Source organism: Anolis sagrei, chromosome 4 (genome assembly GCF_037176765.1).
Source record: "Anolis sagrei isolate rAnoSag1 chromosome 4, rAnoSag1.mat, whole genome shotgun sequence".
In the NCBI taxonomy this organism is placed as follows: domain Eukaryota; kingdom Metazoa; phylum Chordata; class Lepidosauria; order Squamata; family Dactyloidae; genus Anolis; species Anolis sagrei.
The window spans coordinates 126,219,169-126,234,497 of record NC_090024.1 but is presented as its reverse complement, the minus strand read 5'-3'; the positions used below and the strand labels follow the sequence as shown (position 1 = coordinate 126,234,497).

Sequence of the window (15,329 nt, the reverse complement as noted above, 5' to 3'; positions counted from 1 at the left end):
TTCAAGGGCAGCCCCACGTAGAGTGCATTGCAGTAATCCAATCTGGAGGTGCCTAAGAAATGGACCACCCTGGCCAGATCTGACTTCACGAGGTATGGCTGCAGCTGGTACATGAGTCTTAATTGTGCGAAGACCCTTCCAGCCATCACCGATGCCTGGGCTTCAAGCGTTAGTGATGAGTCCAGGAGGACACCCAAGCTGCAGACCTGTGACTTCAGGGGGAGTGCAATCCCATCCAGCACAGGTTGCCACCCTATACCCCGATCCAGCTTATGATCGACCAGGAGGACCTCTGTCTTGTCAGGATTGATCCTCAGCTTATTCATTCTCATCCAGACAGTCACAGCGGCCAGGTACTCATCCAGTACCCGAGGGGCTTCCTTGGAATTAGGTGGAAAAGAGTAGTAGAGTTGGGTGTCATCTGTGTAGAGATGGCATCCAACTCCAAAACTCCGGATGACCTCTCCCAGTGGTTTCATGTAGATGTTAAAAAGCATGGGGGACAGAATGGAACCTTGCGGGACCCCACAGGTCAAAGGCCAGGGGTCCAAGCAGGTGTCCCCCATTTTCAAGTGATCAATATTTTTGATCACCTGAAAATAGAGGATCCTGTTGAAAAACATCAGGAAAATGCTGTCCCCTTTCCTGACATGGAAGATTCCTCTATGTGAGGACCTTTTGCAGAGTTTTTGACCCTAGTTACCGGCGGATTGTGAATGCTGTACCTCAAAAACCTCCACAAAATGTTTTTCATGCTCTGCTTCTTTGCAGTGAAGCCTCACTGGAACACAGTTTGGCTCTATACTTTTCTGAAGTTCTCTGCAAGGGCTGCTTACCTTCTCTTTTGCAAAATACTCAAATTAGTTGTGAGTTTGGCAGAATGATATGCACTCGGTGCTTTTAAATAATGGATGAGAGCAACTCATTGTAGATGCTCCAGTGCCGAATTGATCCAATTTCCTTTGTGCCTCCAGTAAGCTTGTATGGACATTTTGTTTATCGCTAAGATCTGTCTGATTCTGACCATTTTGGTTTCGGAAATGTTCTAGTCCTCATATTGATGCACACATAAGCCCCATCTACACTGCCATATAAAAATTAGATGATATGTTATGAACTGGATTATATGGGTCTACACTGGACTGTGGTGCAGCTGGCTGGGAGTCAGCTACATTAAGATCGCTACTGACCGAAAGGTCATGAGTTTGAAGCCAGCCCAGGTCGGAGTGAGCTTCTGACCAATTTATGTAGCTTGCTGTCGACCTTTGCATCCCGAAAGACAGTTGCATCTGTCAAGTAGGAAATTTAGGTACCACGTATGCGGGGAGGCTAATTTAACGAATTTCCCATGCCATAAAAATCTCCACAAGCATGCAAAGAATGAGGAAGCACTTAATCAGTGTCACAAATGGACGGTGAAGAATCAGCTCCCCTGGTGGCCAAAATACCCTAATCAAAAAGCTGGAATGTTAAGTAGCCCCTGTGTGTCTGTCTATATATGTTGTGTGTCTATGGCATTGAATGTTTGCCATGTATATGTACATTGTAATCCTCCCTGAGTCCCCTGCGGGGTGAGAAGGGTGGAATATAAATACTATAAATAAATAAATACACTGCTATATAATTCAGTTCAAAGCAGATAATATGGATTTTATATGGCAGTGTAAAAGGGGCCTCCATCCTAGGATCTGATCCGAGGTTATTTTATTTGAATTGGATTATATGAGTCTACTCTGCCATATAATCCTGTTCAAAGCAGATAATCTGAATTTTATATGGCAGTATAGAAGGGGCCTCTTATAATCCAGTTTGGTGATTATCTGGTTTGATAATCTGGATTATACGACAGCGTAGACGGTGCCATGGTTTCAGAGCTCGGTTCTAGATTTTTCTGTGTTATAGGATTGCGGTGTAGCTTCCAAATCCTTCTAGTTTCTCTCAGTCTATATATCCCTTACTATTCTTAGTCAAACATTATTTATTTATTTATTTATTTATTTATTTGCTGCATTTGTTAACCGCCGCTCTCAGCCCTAGGGCGACTCGCGGCGGTGTACAACATATAAAAAACATATTTTACAATAACTACAACGACAAAAAACAACATATCACTAATACACTATCATCTAATTACACTAAAATAATCCGCTTCGTCTTATCATAGAATCATAACCAATCTCGTAGTCTATATTCCGTTCCAGTTGTCATTTCCAGTTACTGTACCATTTAGTTAAATGCCTTCTCGAATAGCCATGTCTTCAGGCTCTTCCGGAAGGACATAAGAGAGGGCGCCTGTCTGATGTCAACAGGGAGGGTGTTCCACAGCCGGGGGGCCACCACTGAGAAGGCCCTATCCCTCGTCCCCGCCAGGCGTGCCTGTGAGGCAGGCGGGATCGAGAGAAGGGCCTCCCCGGACGATCTCAAGGCCCTCGTGGGCTCATAGGCCGAGATGCGGTCCGAAAGGTATTTTGGGCCGGAACCATTTAGGGCTTTGTAGGATAGCACCAGCACCTTAAATTGGGCCCGGTAGCAGATCGGCAGCCAGTGGAGCTGGAACAACAAGGGCGTTGTATGCTCCCTGCGTCCTGCTCCTGTTAGTAACATGGCTGCCGCGCGCTGGACTAGCTGAAGCTTCCGGGCCGTCTTCAAGGGCAGTCCCACGTAGAGAGCGTTGCAGTAGTCAAGGCGGGATGTGACCAGAGCGTGTACCACCGTGGCCAAGTCAGACTTCCCAAGGTACGGGAAGTCTGACTTGGCACCTTTCTATTTGTTAATAAACATAAGCATAGTTGTAATAATAATGATGATGGCAATGATGATGCAAACTTGCAGTTCAGAATGAAGTATGCAATTTGATCAGATTTATTCAGATCATTAAATATTTGAATAATATTTTAACACACTCTTGTACTGGATCAGAATTTCAATTAAGATTGCTGCAAGATGTAATAGCCTTATCTAGGAATTTCTTAGAAAACCCTTTTAGAGGAAGGAGTCAAGTTTCAACAGACAGCAAAAAAGGCAGTGTGTTAGTGTAATGCTTTGTTTCTTTCTTTTTTCATAGGACTCCCACAAGAAGATGGAGCTATGTAGCTACCAAGTTTGCGCAGGTTAGTGATTATTTTTCCTGGAAGGGAAACTGCCGACTAAGAAATATGGCCAAAGGTTACAGCTTCCTTGTTTATTTGCCTCTTAATTTCTTATTGCTTTTTTCTGTTTTCAACACAAAGGGTTTAGGTTACCCTTGGCAGCTTTGGGCATTCAGTGAATGTAACTAAAGCCAGGATCTAAACCAAGTAATTACTGTTGGTGTAGACACAATTTATAGCCCAGATATCTGGATATTGTCAATGACATTAATCAGTCTGCTTTTGTTCCTTTTTTGTGTTGTTTTTTCCTGTCTTGTCCAGATACTTGGCTCACTCTTTTATGCTTACTACATCTTTGTTCGACTTTGTATTCCTACATATCGTAATTTTAGTCGGGAGAACTTCAATCTACGAGGCTTAGTCCTTTGTATCTTCAACTCTATTCTTCCAGGTGAGTATTTTTGTGCTCATATTCCATCAGGAACAATAAAATGAAGTTGTGTCAGATAGATATAATAACTGGTAACAGTACAGAGTGATAAATAACTGTTAAGGGTCTCCTTCCTTCAGCTACTAGCTTTGCAATTCACTTGACTTTGTAGGCTTTCTGCATATCAGTTAGTAGGGAAACACTTAAATTGAACAGTGTAAATGTCAGAAAATAATGGCATTCCATCTGGGTTTTTAGACTAAAAACATGCTTTGTGGGATGTCCATTTTTAATACTAATACTTGCCTTCCCCTGCCACGCGTTGCTGTGGCCCAGTCTAGTGATCTGGAAAATCAAGTAATGTGAAAGTATTGGTATATGTAATTTCTTTCTGCTTGTGGGTAAGCAGTATTTCTTGCTATTTCTTTCTCAGTGTTGATGTAGAGATTGTCTGGTTTGCCTACTCTGGAACATGCAACGTATTATTGTCCTTGTTTAGGGGTTCCTTTCAAATCTAGGATACTATATCTGTGTGTGTGTGTGTGAATCATATCTATCTGTCTATATCTATGGCTGGATGGCTCTTTTACAGGAGGGCTTTGATTACGTTTTCTTGCTCTGGTGAAGGGAGTTGGACTGGAAGGCCTTAAGTATTTTCTGTTGGTCATGGGGGTTCTCTGTGGGAAGTTTGCCCCAATTCTGTCGTTGGTGTGGTTCAGAATGCTCTTTGATTGTAGGTGAACTATAAATCCCAGTAACTGCAAATCCCAAATGTCAAGGTCTGTTTCCCCCAGACTCCATTCATGTGCATATTTGGGCATATGGAATATTTGTGCCAAGTTTGGTCCAGATCCATCATTGTTTGAGTCCACAGTGCTCTCTGGATGGAGGTGAACTACAACTCCCAAACTCAAGGTCAATGCCCACCAAACCCTTCTAGTGTTTTCTGTTGGTCATGGGAGTTTTGTGTGCCACATATGGTTCAGTTCTATCATTGGTGGAGTTCAGAATACTCTTTGATTATAGGTTAACTTTAAATCCAAGCAACTACAACTCCCAAATGACAAAATCATTTTTTTAGTGGTCTGATAGGTGTCAATTTGTCCAATGCTATTTGAGTTATCTTAATCCCACAAACTAACATTACATTTTTATTTTTATAGATAAGTATTTGCACTATTACCATGGCTTTCCTTCTCAAGTTTGAGGAATTAACTATATTACCGATATTTCTGAAATTCAGTCTTATTGTTTCCTCCTTAGGTGTGTTGATTCTGTTCCTGGCTTTCTTTGCATTTCTTCACTGCTGGCTTAATGCTTTCGCTGAGATGTTGTGCTTTGCCGACAGAATGTTCTATAAGGTAAGCAGAAAGCCAGGCCACAGGTTCGAATCCTGTTGAATCTATATGTGAAAAGAGTTCGTTTCACAAAAGCACACAAATCCATCTGTCTCACTTGTGGTGGGTTGGGAATTGCCTGTTGTGCAAATGGGGGAGTTTATGGGTACAATTTTGGTACCCATCCAGTGCAACCATGCTAATAACAGTAGACTTTCAGTTAACTGGCATCAATGGTAATTGGAAAATGTCAGATAAGTATAGTTTCTGATTGTTTGTGGATTATTATTAAAAATAGGCCCAACTAATACTGTACCATACCATAAACTCTGTATTGATATTAATATTAAAATGCAGTTGTTAAAAGTAATTAAATAAAAAATAAAGGCAAAATTAACTTAATGTAACACAGTTTTACTGTATTATCCAAACATCTTTGTGAATGCAGTATTATTTCTTTGATTTTTTTTCTGGTTGCTTGGCAGTTCTAGTTTTTTGAGTTCCAGATAATTGATGGCTGTAAAAAAGATCAACGTACTCTTGGGCAGGGGGGACAAGCCATCCCACCGCTGCCACCAGTGTAACAAATGATCAACGTTCACTTGGGCAGGGGGGACAAGCAATCCCACCGCTGCCCAACAGTGTAAAGAAAGATCAACAACACCTTGGGCAGGGGGAAAGCAATCCCAGCCACTGCCCACCAGTGTAAAGGAGTTAACGTTCAGCTGGACACTACTTTAATGACAATAAATGACTGTGACAAAGGGGGAAAGACTCTCTTATCCCACCTCAATAATATTGTTAAGTGACCAACTGATATTAATGTTGTTAATGACCGATGTAATAGATAGATTCGCCGCCACCACCTCAATATGTGTCTGAGGAAAACATAAGTGTGGATGTGAAATAGGCAAAGTGAGTTCAAGCCTTTGATTCTTCTATAACGACTGCTTCTCTCGCTGACTGGACTGAAATTAAGTTGTTTTCAGGCTAGCTGAGATCTAAGAGTGTGATAGACCGAGGCAGACACCAGTTTAAAGATGTAAATTAGAAACAGGTTTATTTAAAACTTGGTGAACAAATCAACTCTTAATCAGAGTGGTACAAAAGCGTAATGTGGTTACATGAGGCTTAGCTGGTTAGACAGGCAGTCTTCTCTCAAGACTTTAACTTTTGTTCCCTGTGAGTTCCTTGCTTCACACTGTTCACTACACTGACACAGTGTGTCCCTGAGAACAGCCCACTGACTGCCTCACAGAGCAAATCAGGCTCTCCTTCACTGACCCTACTCTGCACAGTGAACCAGGAACCTTTGCCTTTCCTATGCTCTAACTACTAGGCTCACTTCAAAAGTTTTCCCTCCCTGTCTAAATTCCTCTCAGCTCCCTCTTCCTAAATATACTTCTTCACTCTTCGATGTTTAAAGCTCTTCTCCCCAGCTTGTCAAAAGGACACAGCCTTTTTCCCTCTAAAAACTAGCTCCTCCCCTGATTGCTCTAGCCAATCAGGAGTCGGCTGACTCCTCCCTCCTGCCTCTTGGCTCTCCTGCCTATCTCTCAACACGTCAGCTACTGACTTTCCAGGCTTCGGCCTTCCTGGCAAAAGGTTAGATTCATCACAATGGCCTTTTTCAGTTGTGAAGCCCTTTTTGAAGCTAAAGTTTATCGTGGAACCCCAAGAAATATATTATATATAATGTATATATGTCAGACATGGGCAAACTTTTTGACCAACATAAATTTAACAGTATTTCACCGGACAACCCCAGGGGCCATCCAATTTAACCCCTTTCTACCATTCAAAAAAGCACCATCAGAACACCCCCTGAGCGGTGGGAGGGAAATAGGGTTTTGGAAGCAACAACAACAATAACAACAACAACTCAGGGTGGTTTACAGACAGAAAAGGCAAACATTCAATGCCCTAGATAAGTACAACACATCAAAAATAATACAAAATACTATAATGCAGGGGTCCCCAAACTATTCCCGGGAGCCGGATACAGCCCTTCAAGGTCATTTACCTGGCCCTCACTCAAGGTCAACCTAAGTCTTGAAAGCACACAACAACAACAACAACAACGCTATCCCATCAGTCAAAAGCAGGCCCAGACTTCCCATTGAAATACTAATAAGTTTATATTTGTTAAAATTGTTCTTCATTTTAATTATTGTATTGTTTTTAAGTGTTTTTGCACTACAAATAAGATATGTGTGGTGTGCATAGGCATTGATTAATGTTTTTTTTCAAATTATAATTTGGCCCTCCAATAGCTTGTGGTACTGTGACCTGACCCTCTGTTTAAAACGTTTGAGGACCCCTGCTTTAGTGCAATAAAGTTGGCCTTAGAAACCTGGCTACAAACATGAAGGTGTGAAAAACAAAGGGTGACGATGACTGTTCCTGCAGCCAAGACGTCCCTGACATTGTAACCGTCAGTTTTGAACACTTTTTCATAGGGTTGTGCTCTTTTGTGATCCCGTTTTTCTCTTGTAGGATTGGTGGAATTCTACATCATTCTCAAACTATTACCGAACCTGGAATGTGGTGGTACACGACTGGCTGTATCACTATGCATACAGAGACTTCCTTTGGGTGAGTCAAGTCATTCTCTTAACCATGTGAAATGCAGTTGGAAATCCTTTCCAAAGAAACAGAAGATTAGACAGCAGCGTTTTCTAATAAGGAAGATACAGAAGGCTATACTTAGATTTGTGCTGTTATAGCAATAGGCAATTTGTAACTGAATGCTCTAAATAACAGTTTTTATTGCATATTCTCCAGTAGTTTCATTGGTCTTCTTTGTCTCTATGTCACCAACAGTTTTTTGGAGAAAAATCTAAAGGTGCCGCTATGTTCTTAGTCTTCACGGTTTCTGCTGCTGTACACGAGTATGTCCTGGGCGTCTGCTTTGGTTACTTCTATCCGGTCCTTTTCTGCCTCTTCATGGGCTTTGGAAGTAAGTAACAAATGCACTATATAGCAGTAGGATTTGGGGAAACCTTGCTGAGTATATGTTCATTTAGATCACTGCCATCAATGCTTAATGTGTAAAATATGAGATGAAGGGGTTCAATCAATCCTACCTTCCACTCTTGATTTAAGAGTCCTGATTTCTTACCCCACAAAATCACCTCAATGCTCCTCCTCAGAAGCCCCCGGTGGTACAGTGGGTTAAACCCCTGTGCGGGCAGGACTGAAGACCGACAGGTCGCAGGTTCGAAGCCAGGGAGAGGTGGATGAGCTCCCTCTATCAGCTCCAGCTCCTCATGCAGGGATATGAGAGAAGCCTTCTACAAGAATGATAAAAACATCAAATCATCCGGGCGTCCCCTGGGCAATGTCCTTGAAGACGGCCAATTCTCTCACACCAGCAGCGACTTGCAGTTTCTCAAGTGGCTCCTGACACGACAAAACAACAACAACAAAAAACCCTCAGTGCTTTGGTTGATGAAAAAGCTACCTGGTCATATCATAATTTTGGTTGAAATATAGTGCTTTGCATCTTTGCTCTGGAACATTAGGAGAACAAGCAGAATAAGGCAATGTATGAGAGGGGATTTGAAGGAGTTGGTGCTTCTTTTCCTCAATATCTTTCCGTTTTGCAAATAAAGTATAGACTTTTTTCATTGTATACAATCCAGTTCATTGCACGGTCAGTGTTCCTTCCCACTGTAGCGCAATGGAAGGACTGTCTAATGAAGTACTCTTAATTCTCTGACTCGTGCAAAGTATTACCTTCTTATGGTCTTATAATGTGCTTCTAATTTTTGGTGTTCTTTGGATGACTGTCCTGGTCACTTTTCTTTGTTGACATCAGCATTGCAGTCAGTGTGATTCTTTCCATAGGAGCATTTGACAACAACAACAACAATAAAACTTTATTTTATATACCGCTCTATCTCCCCGAGGGGACTCAGAGCGGTTTCCAAGTAACATCATCAATATATACAAAGAAAACAGCATAAACATAAAATTAACAAGACAATATGAGCATAAAAAATTCACAATAGCACATATGTATTTAGAACAATCCTGCCTGTTCAAGGCAATTTAAAAGGCCAGGCCGAGGCTAGTGCAATTTGTAGGAGACCCGGGAAATTAGGTAGAGTCTATGGCTGTTCATTTCCAGGGCCCAATAGGAGGAAGTAACCTGGGTAATTGGTAGAGAAAGATATGGCCATATTCAACAGTATCTGGGGCTGAGCTAGAACTAGTCGTCCTCAAAGGCTTGTTTAAACCACCAGGTCTTCAGGCTCTTACGAAAGGGAGGAGGGATGGGGCCTGTCTTATTTCTCTAGAAAAGGCATTCCAGAGGTGGGGGGCCACCACTGAGAAGGTCCTCTCTCTCGTTCCCACCAACCATGCTTGTGACGGTGGTGGGAGCAAAAGCAGGGCCTCCCTGAAAGATCTTAAAGTTCACGCCGGTTCATAGAATGAAATGCAATCGCGAAGATAGGCGGGCCCCGAGCCGTTTAGGGCTTTATAGGACATAACCTGCACCTTGAATTTGGCTCGGCAGCTTATTGGCAGCCAGTGAAGCTGTTTTAATAGGGGCGTTGTATGCTCCCTATAGTTTGCTCCAATAAGGAGCCTGGCTGCCGCCCGTTGTACCACTTTGAGCTTCTAGGCTGTCTTCAAGGGTAGCCCCACATAGAGCACATTGCAATAGTCCAATCTGGATGTAACCAAGGCGTGGACCACGCTGGCCTTCACAAGGTATGGTCACAGCTGGCGCACGAGTTTGAATTGTGCAAAGGCCCTCCTGGCCACCGCCGACACCTGAGCATCAAGTGACAGCGTTGAGTCCAGGAGGACCCCCAAGCTACAGACCTGCACCCTCTGGGGGTGTGTAACCCCGTCGAGCACAGGTTGCCACCCAATATCCCGGTCGGCCCCACGACTGACCAGGAGGACCTCTGTCTTGAGCTTCAACCTGTTAGCCCTCATCCAGTCCATCACAGGAGTCAGACACTGGTTCAGGGTCTGGGAGGCTTCCTTGGGGTTTGGTGGAAATGAGTAGTAGAGTTGGGTGTTATCTGCATACAGATGGCACCCAACTCCAAAACTCTGAATGACTTCACCCAGTGGTTTCATGTAGATATTAAAAAGCACGGGGGATAGAATGGAACCTTGCGGGATGCCACAGATCAAAGGCCACAGGTCCGAGCAGGTATCCCCCAGCTTCACCAACTGGGAGTGACCCTCCAGGAAGGAGCGGAGCCACTGCAGAGCAATGCCCCCAAGACCCATTCTGGAGAGCCGCCCCAGAAGGATACCATGGTCGATGGTATCGAAATCCGCTGAGATATCCAGGAGAACCAACAGGGACACACTCCCCATGTCAAGTTCTCTTAACCTGCAATCTGAATGTTAGAAAGAGTGGGAAATGGTATCAAACGATGCAATCTGTTATAATGCTTGAAACCTGTCAACTGTGGAACAAGAAGAGTACCTATGATATCCTGAACATACACCTTCTTAATTTACTTTCTGCCCCTTCTTCAGTGGTTTTCAACTTCATTCTCCATGATCGCCGGAAAGGCCCAATCTGGAATGTCATTATGTGGACTTTACTCTTCCTCGGCCAGGGGGTCATTATTTGCCTTTATACCCAGGAGTGGTATGCCCATCGATACTGCCCTTTGAAAAACGTGAGTAACTCCCTTATAATAAACTAGCCATCCCCTGCCACGCATTGCTGTGGCTCAGTCTGTGTACATGTGTTTTGTATGTATATATGTATGTTTGCGTATATATATGTGGTTTTGCACATGCATTGTAATGTAATTTTTGTTTTTCAGCTTTTTAAGTCCTTCCGCTGTGTTTTTCAGTGTTTTTATGAGTGGTGGTCTCTTGTTGGCCTGATAGGTGTTTTGCCTCCAAATTTGGTGTCAATTGACCCAGTTGTTTTTGAGTTATTTTAATCCCACAAACGAACATTAGATTTGGTGAACACATTGTGTTGCTATTCCAAAATTATGTATTTGAAGCCAGAATTTAAATATAAAATTTGAAAACTAATTCCAGTTTTTACCTTTTATCATTCTAATTTAACAACTTTTAAATCTTAAGTGGAATGCAAGACTTCTAACCAAAAATATGGTTTGTGGATTTTTTCGAGGGAAAATCATGTGTAGAAGCTGGACTTTACACACCAGTGAGACAGTGGAAATTTGGATTTCAGGATACAATTGCATCTGTCCTACCAATATATTTTCCCAAACTTCTTAAAATATTGGTCAGTTGTTAAAAGTTGAGAACTTCGATTTTACCAGAACCTCGTTCCCTGAGTCATTAGTGAAGAATAGGCATAGGAAAAGCTTTTTTTCTAAGGAAAATAGCTGATCTGGGTATAGGAAATGATATTCGTAGAACTGGAGAGGATGAAGAATTAAGTTTTCAGATAAGTTTTAAACTCATGTCCTGTTTTTAATTTCTGTCTTGTGTATTTTAATATGTATTTTGTAAGAATAATTTTAATATATCTCTTTTATAGAAATACATTTTAATACGTGTTTTTGTGGAATTTTTTTACATTTGTGTGTTTTAATTATTTTGTAATCTGCCTTGAGCTACAAGGAGAGGCGGGTAAGAAATAAAATAATAATAATAATAATAATAACAAGTATTATTATTATTAGAAGTAGTAGTATTGGCTTAGACCTGGGGTCCACAAACTTTTTAAACAGAGGGCCTCCAAACTGTTGGAGGACCGGATTATAATTTGAAAAACACATGAATGAATTCCTATGCGCACTGCACATGTCTTATTTGTAATGCAAAAATCACTTAAAAATACAATAATTAAATTGAAGAACAATTTTAACAAATATAAACTTATTAGTATTTCAATGGGAAGTGTGGGCCTACTTTTGACTGATGAGATAGAATTATTGTTGTTGTTGTTGTTGTGTGCTTTCAGACTTTGGTTGACCCTGAGCGAGGGCCAGGTAAATTACCTCGGAGGGCCATATCCTTGCCCCGGGCCTTAGTTTGAGGACCCCTGGCTTAGGCTGACTGTGTCTAAAAGCCCCTGCTAGGTGGTCTTTTGCAAATCTAAATAGTGTATGAGTTGATGAGCAGATTTTTTACATTGTGTTAGAAGTGACTTGAGAAACTGTAAGTTGCTTCTGGTGTGAGAGAATTAGCTATCTGCAAAGATGTTGCCCAGGGGACACCTGGGTGTGTTACCATCCTATGGGAGGTAATGTCCCCGCATGTGAAGCTGGAGCTAACATACGGGAGCTCACCCTATCTCACGGATTCAAGCAGATGTTATAGAACAGGGGTCCTCAAACTAAGGCCCGTAGGCCGAATACGGCCCTCCAAGGTCATTTACCTGGCCCTCGCTCAGGGTCAACCTAAGTCTGAAATGACTTGAAAGCACACAACAACAACAACAACAACAATCCTATCTAATCAACAACAACAATCCTATCTCATCAGCCAAAAGTAGGCTCACATTTCCCATTCTGGAGAATACTACATTAAGTTTATATTTGCTAAAGTTGTTCTTCATGTTAATCATTGTATTGTTTTAAGTGTTTTGTTTTTGCACTACAAATAAGATATGTGCAGTGTGCATAGGAAATAATTCATGTTTTTTTCAGGGTCAATCTAAGTCTGAAATGACTTGAAAGTACACAACAACAACAACAACAATCCTATCTCATCAGCTAAAAGCAGACCCACAATTCCCAATGAAATAGTAATAAGTTCATATTTGTTAAAATTGTTCTTCATTTTAATTATTGTATTGTTCTAAAGTGTTTTTTTTTTTCACTACAAGTAAGATACATGCACTGTGCATAGGAATTCATTCATATTTTTTTTTCAAATGATAATCCGGCCCTCCAACAGTTTGAGGGACTGTGACCTGGCCCTCAGTTTAAAAAGTCTGAGGACCCCTGTTCTAGAAGAAAAAATATCATTAAAAACAACTAACGCCTTTAAGAATATATTTGTGTTTATGCACATATCACATCTTTGCACCTCATTCTTACGAACTCGTACAATATCTGATCTATGTTGTGACGCCAATGAATATTCACACATTTCCCTCATACACACATTTGTAGGGATGAGATGCAAGGATGAGAACCTGGGCTCATATTCTTACACGTTTGATGTGGGCAACTTCCTCACACACATTGAAGGCCTTGCCTTGTCTCACTTCCCCCAAATTTTATTATATTATATTATATTATATTATATTTATTTATTTATTTATTTATTTATTTACAGCTTTTATATTCCGCCCTTCTCACCCCGCAGGGGACTCAGGGCGGATTAGAGTGTACACATATATGGCAAACATTCAATGCCACTTTTTGACATACAAACATATACAGACATAGACAGAGGCTATTTAACTTTCTCTGGTCGCCTGGGAGTTGTCGCTTTCATCGTCCATCTGCGACGCTGATGAAGCACTTCCGCATTCCCCGCATGCTTCCCCGCTGGAATGCTTTGCTGGAGTCTTCTTTATGGCCTCATAAATCAGTTAATTTAGCCTCTCCACACTTTAAGGTGGTACCTAATTTTCCTACTTGACAGATGCAACTGTCTTTCGGGTTGCAAAGGTCGACAGCAGGCTACACACAATTGGTTGGAAACCCACTCCAACCCAGGCTGGCTTCGAACTCATGACCTTTTGGTCAGAGTGATCTTAATGCAGCTGACACTCAGCCCGCTGCGCCACAATCCCGGTGCTTCCCTTATTTAATTAAAATAAATAAATAAAAGAAACCCACATATTAAAAGTTCTTTAGTTCCTCCAAGAGTGTTTCTAATGTTGGCTTCTCTTGTATGTTTCTTTTTTTTTAGCCCACTTTCTTGGACTACGTGAAACCACGTTCCTGGGCTTGCCAAGTCAAGATCTGAAGTCGTTTGGGTTTGAGGCTGGAAGATGTTCTTGAAAGCAAACAAACTTTGGGTACTCTTTAGTTATGGCAAACGATGGCATTTTGTCACTCCAGGTAGCTAGGGCTGCTGGGGGCTCTCGGCTACTTCAACCTGAGCCATTTCCATGCTGGTCATGAATCCTGCTTTGAAGGAATTTACAGGGAAGATTTTTGACTACTGCAAAAAACACTGGTCCATATATCAATGTTTTCTCTCTTATTTCTGAAAAGGACAGTATTGGGTGACCTTGGTTAGTCTTGCTCATCTGAAGATATTTATATGTTTATAGCATACTTTTGGATGTCTGACATGCCTGAAGCTCATGCAGAAGACTCCCAGAGATTTCTATCATTTAGATAAAGAACGGTTAGAGATTTTCTTGCAGTTTCTTGTATTTTCGAAGCAGAACACAGGTGAGATTTTTACCAGTTCATCTTGCTGGACAGCCAAGGTCACTGGCCATTTGTATGTGCATTTAAGGGTGCCTGAAAACAAGAGAAGCAATAGATGCGTAAATCCCTTTCTGCAGAAACGGCCATAATGTATGAAGACGATTTTGATTGATCCGTCCATAATTTTTTTACTTGGGCAGCAACAGATATTTGTAGAAATGTTTAATTTGCCTACGACGAATAGACTCAGTCAGCTTCCAAGACTGAATGTTCTGAAGGATGTTTCTGTCTTTATGTGTGATGTATTGTGGAAGGTATACTTGAGGTTTCTTTTGCTGTTTGTAAGTTTTATTCCTTCTTTTTGAATAATATTAACCATAATAACAGTCATCATAATAAAAAAAATATTGATGATTGAATGTATTTTTCAGGGACTTCCTTTCGATGATTAGTCTCTAATAACATTGGCACCAAGGATTACCATGCTCATCCATCTTCTGGTTTTTAATCTGGTAATACGGACATAATAGTAAATACTAACATTACAATGTAACTTGAAAGTACAAGCCTGTTGGACTGTGAGTAGCTTTCATTTTTTGTGCTGCCAAGGAATAGTTAGTAATCTTGTGTGCTGCATTACAATACAAACAGAGTCCTGTTTTCTGGAAGATTGTTTGTATATTCTTGGGCCATTTTCTGTAATAAAACCGAGCCCATTTGGTACCCTAAAGGTTGAACTGTTTGTATTTAAACAGACCATGTATGTTCAGGATTTCCCTGAGAACCTACTCTCTGTAACAAAAGTCCAAAGCAGATGCATTGATGCAATTGATAGAGCCTGAGAAAGTCACTTTTTGGACTGGATATCCCGGATTTAGGGCACTTCCACAACGATATTAAGTTCCCCTAGGGGTGAGAAAAGTGGTATATAAATACTGTAAATAAATAAATAAAACCCAGAATATCAAGGCAGAAAATCCCACAATATCTGCTTTGGACTGGGTTATCTGAGTCCACACTGCCATATAATCCAGTTCAGTGTGGATTTTATACAGCTGTGTGGAAGGGCCCCCAAGGTATTAACCAAAGGTATTAACTTCAAATCTCTGCAATAACTTTGCATTTTTAAAAGTAAGTTGCAGCTAGGGGGCTCCTTTTTTTTTCATGCTAGGAG

General features: G+C 41.3%; 1 protein-coding gene across 1 annotated transcript in view; it reads left to right on the top strand.

Annotated features, from left to right (window-relative positions):
* Window positions 1-14,987, top strand: part of SOAT1 (sterol O-acyltransferase 1) — a 60,102-nt gene extending 45,115 nt beyond the window's left edge. The window contains exons 10-16 of the mRNA XM_067467644.1: window positions 3,065-3,110; window positions 3,411-3,540; window positions 4,783-4,880; window positions 7,353-7,451; window positions 7,680-7,815; window positions 10,365-10,510; window positions 13,686-14,987. Of these exons, the coding sequence (XP_067323745.1) occupies window positions 3,065-3,110; window positions 3,411-3,540; window positions 4,783-4,880; window positions 7,353-7,451; window positions 7,680-7,815; window positions 10,365-10,510; window positions 13,686-13,742 (712 nt within the window). The 3' untranslated portion in view covers window positions 13,743-14,987. The remainder of the gene's footprint in view (window positions 1-3,064; window positions 3,111-3,410; window positions 3,541-4,782; window positions 4,881-7,352; window positions 7,452-7,679; window positions 7,816-10,364; window positions 10,511-13,685) is intronic.
* The last annotated feature ends 342 nt before the right edge of the window (window positions 14,988-15,329 follow it).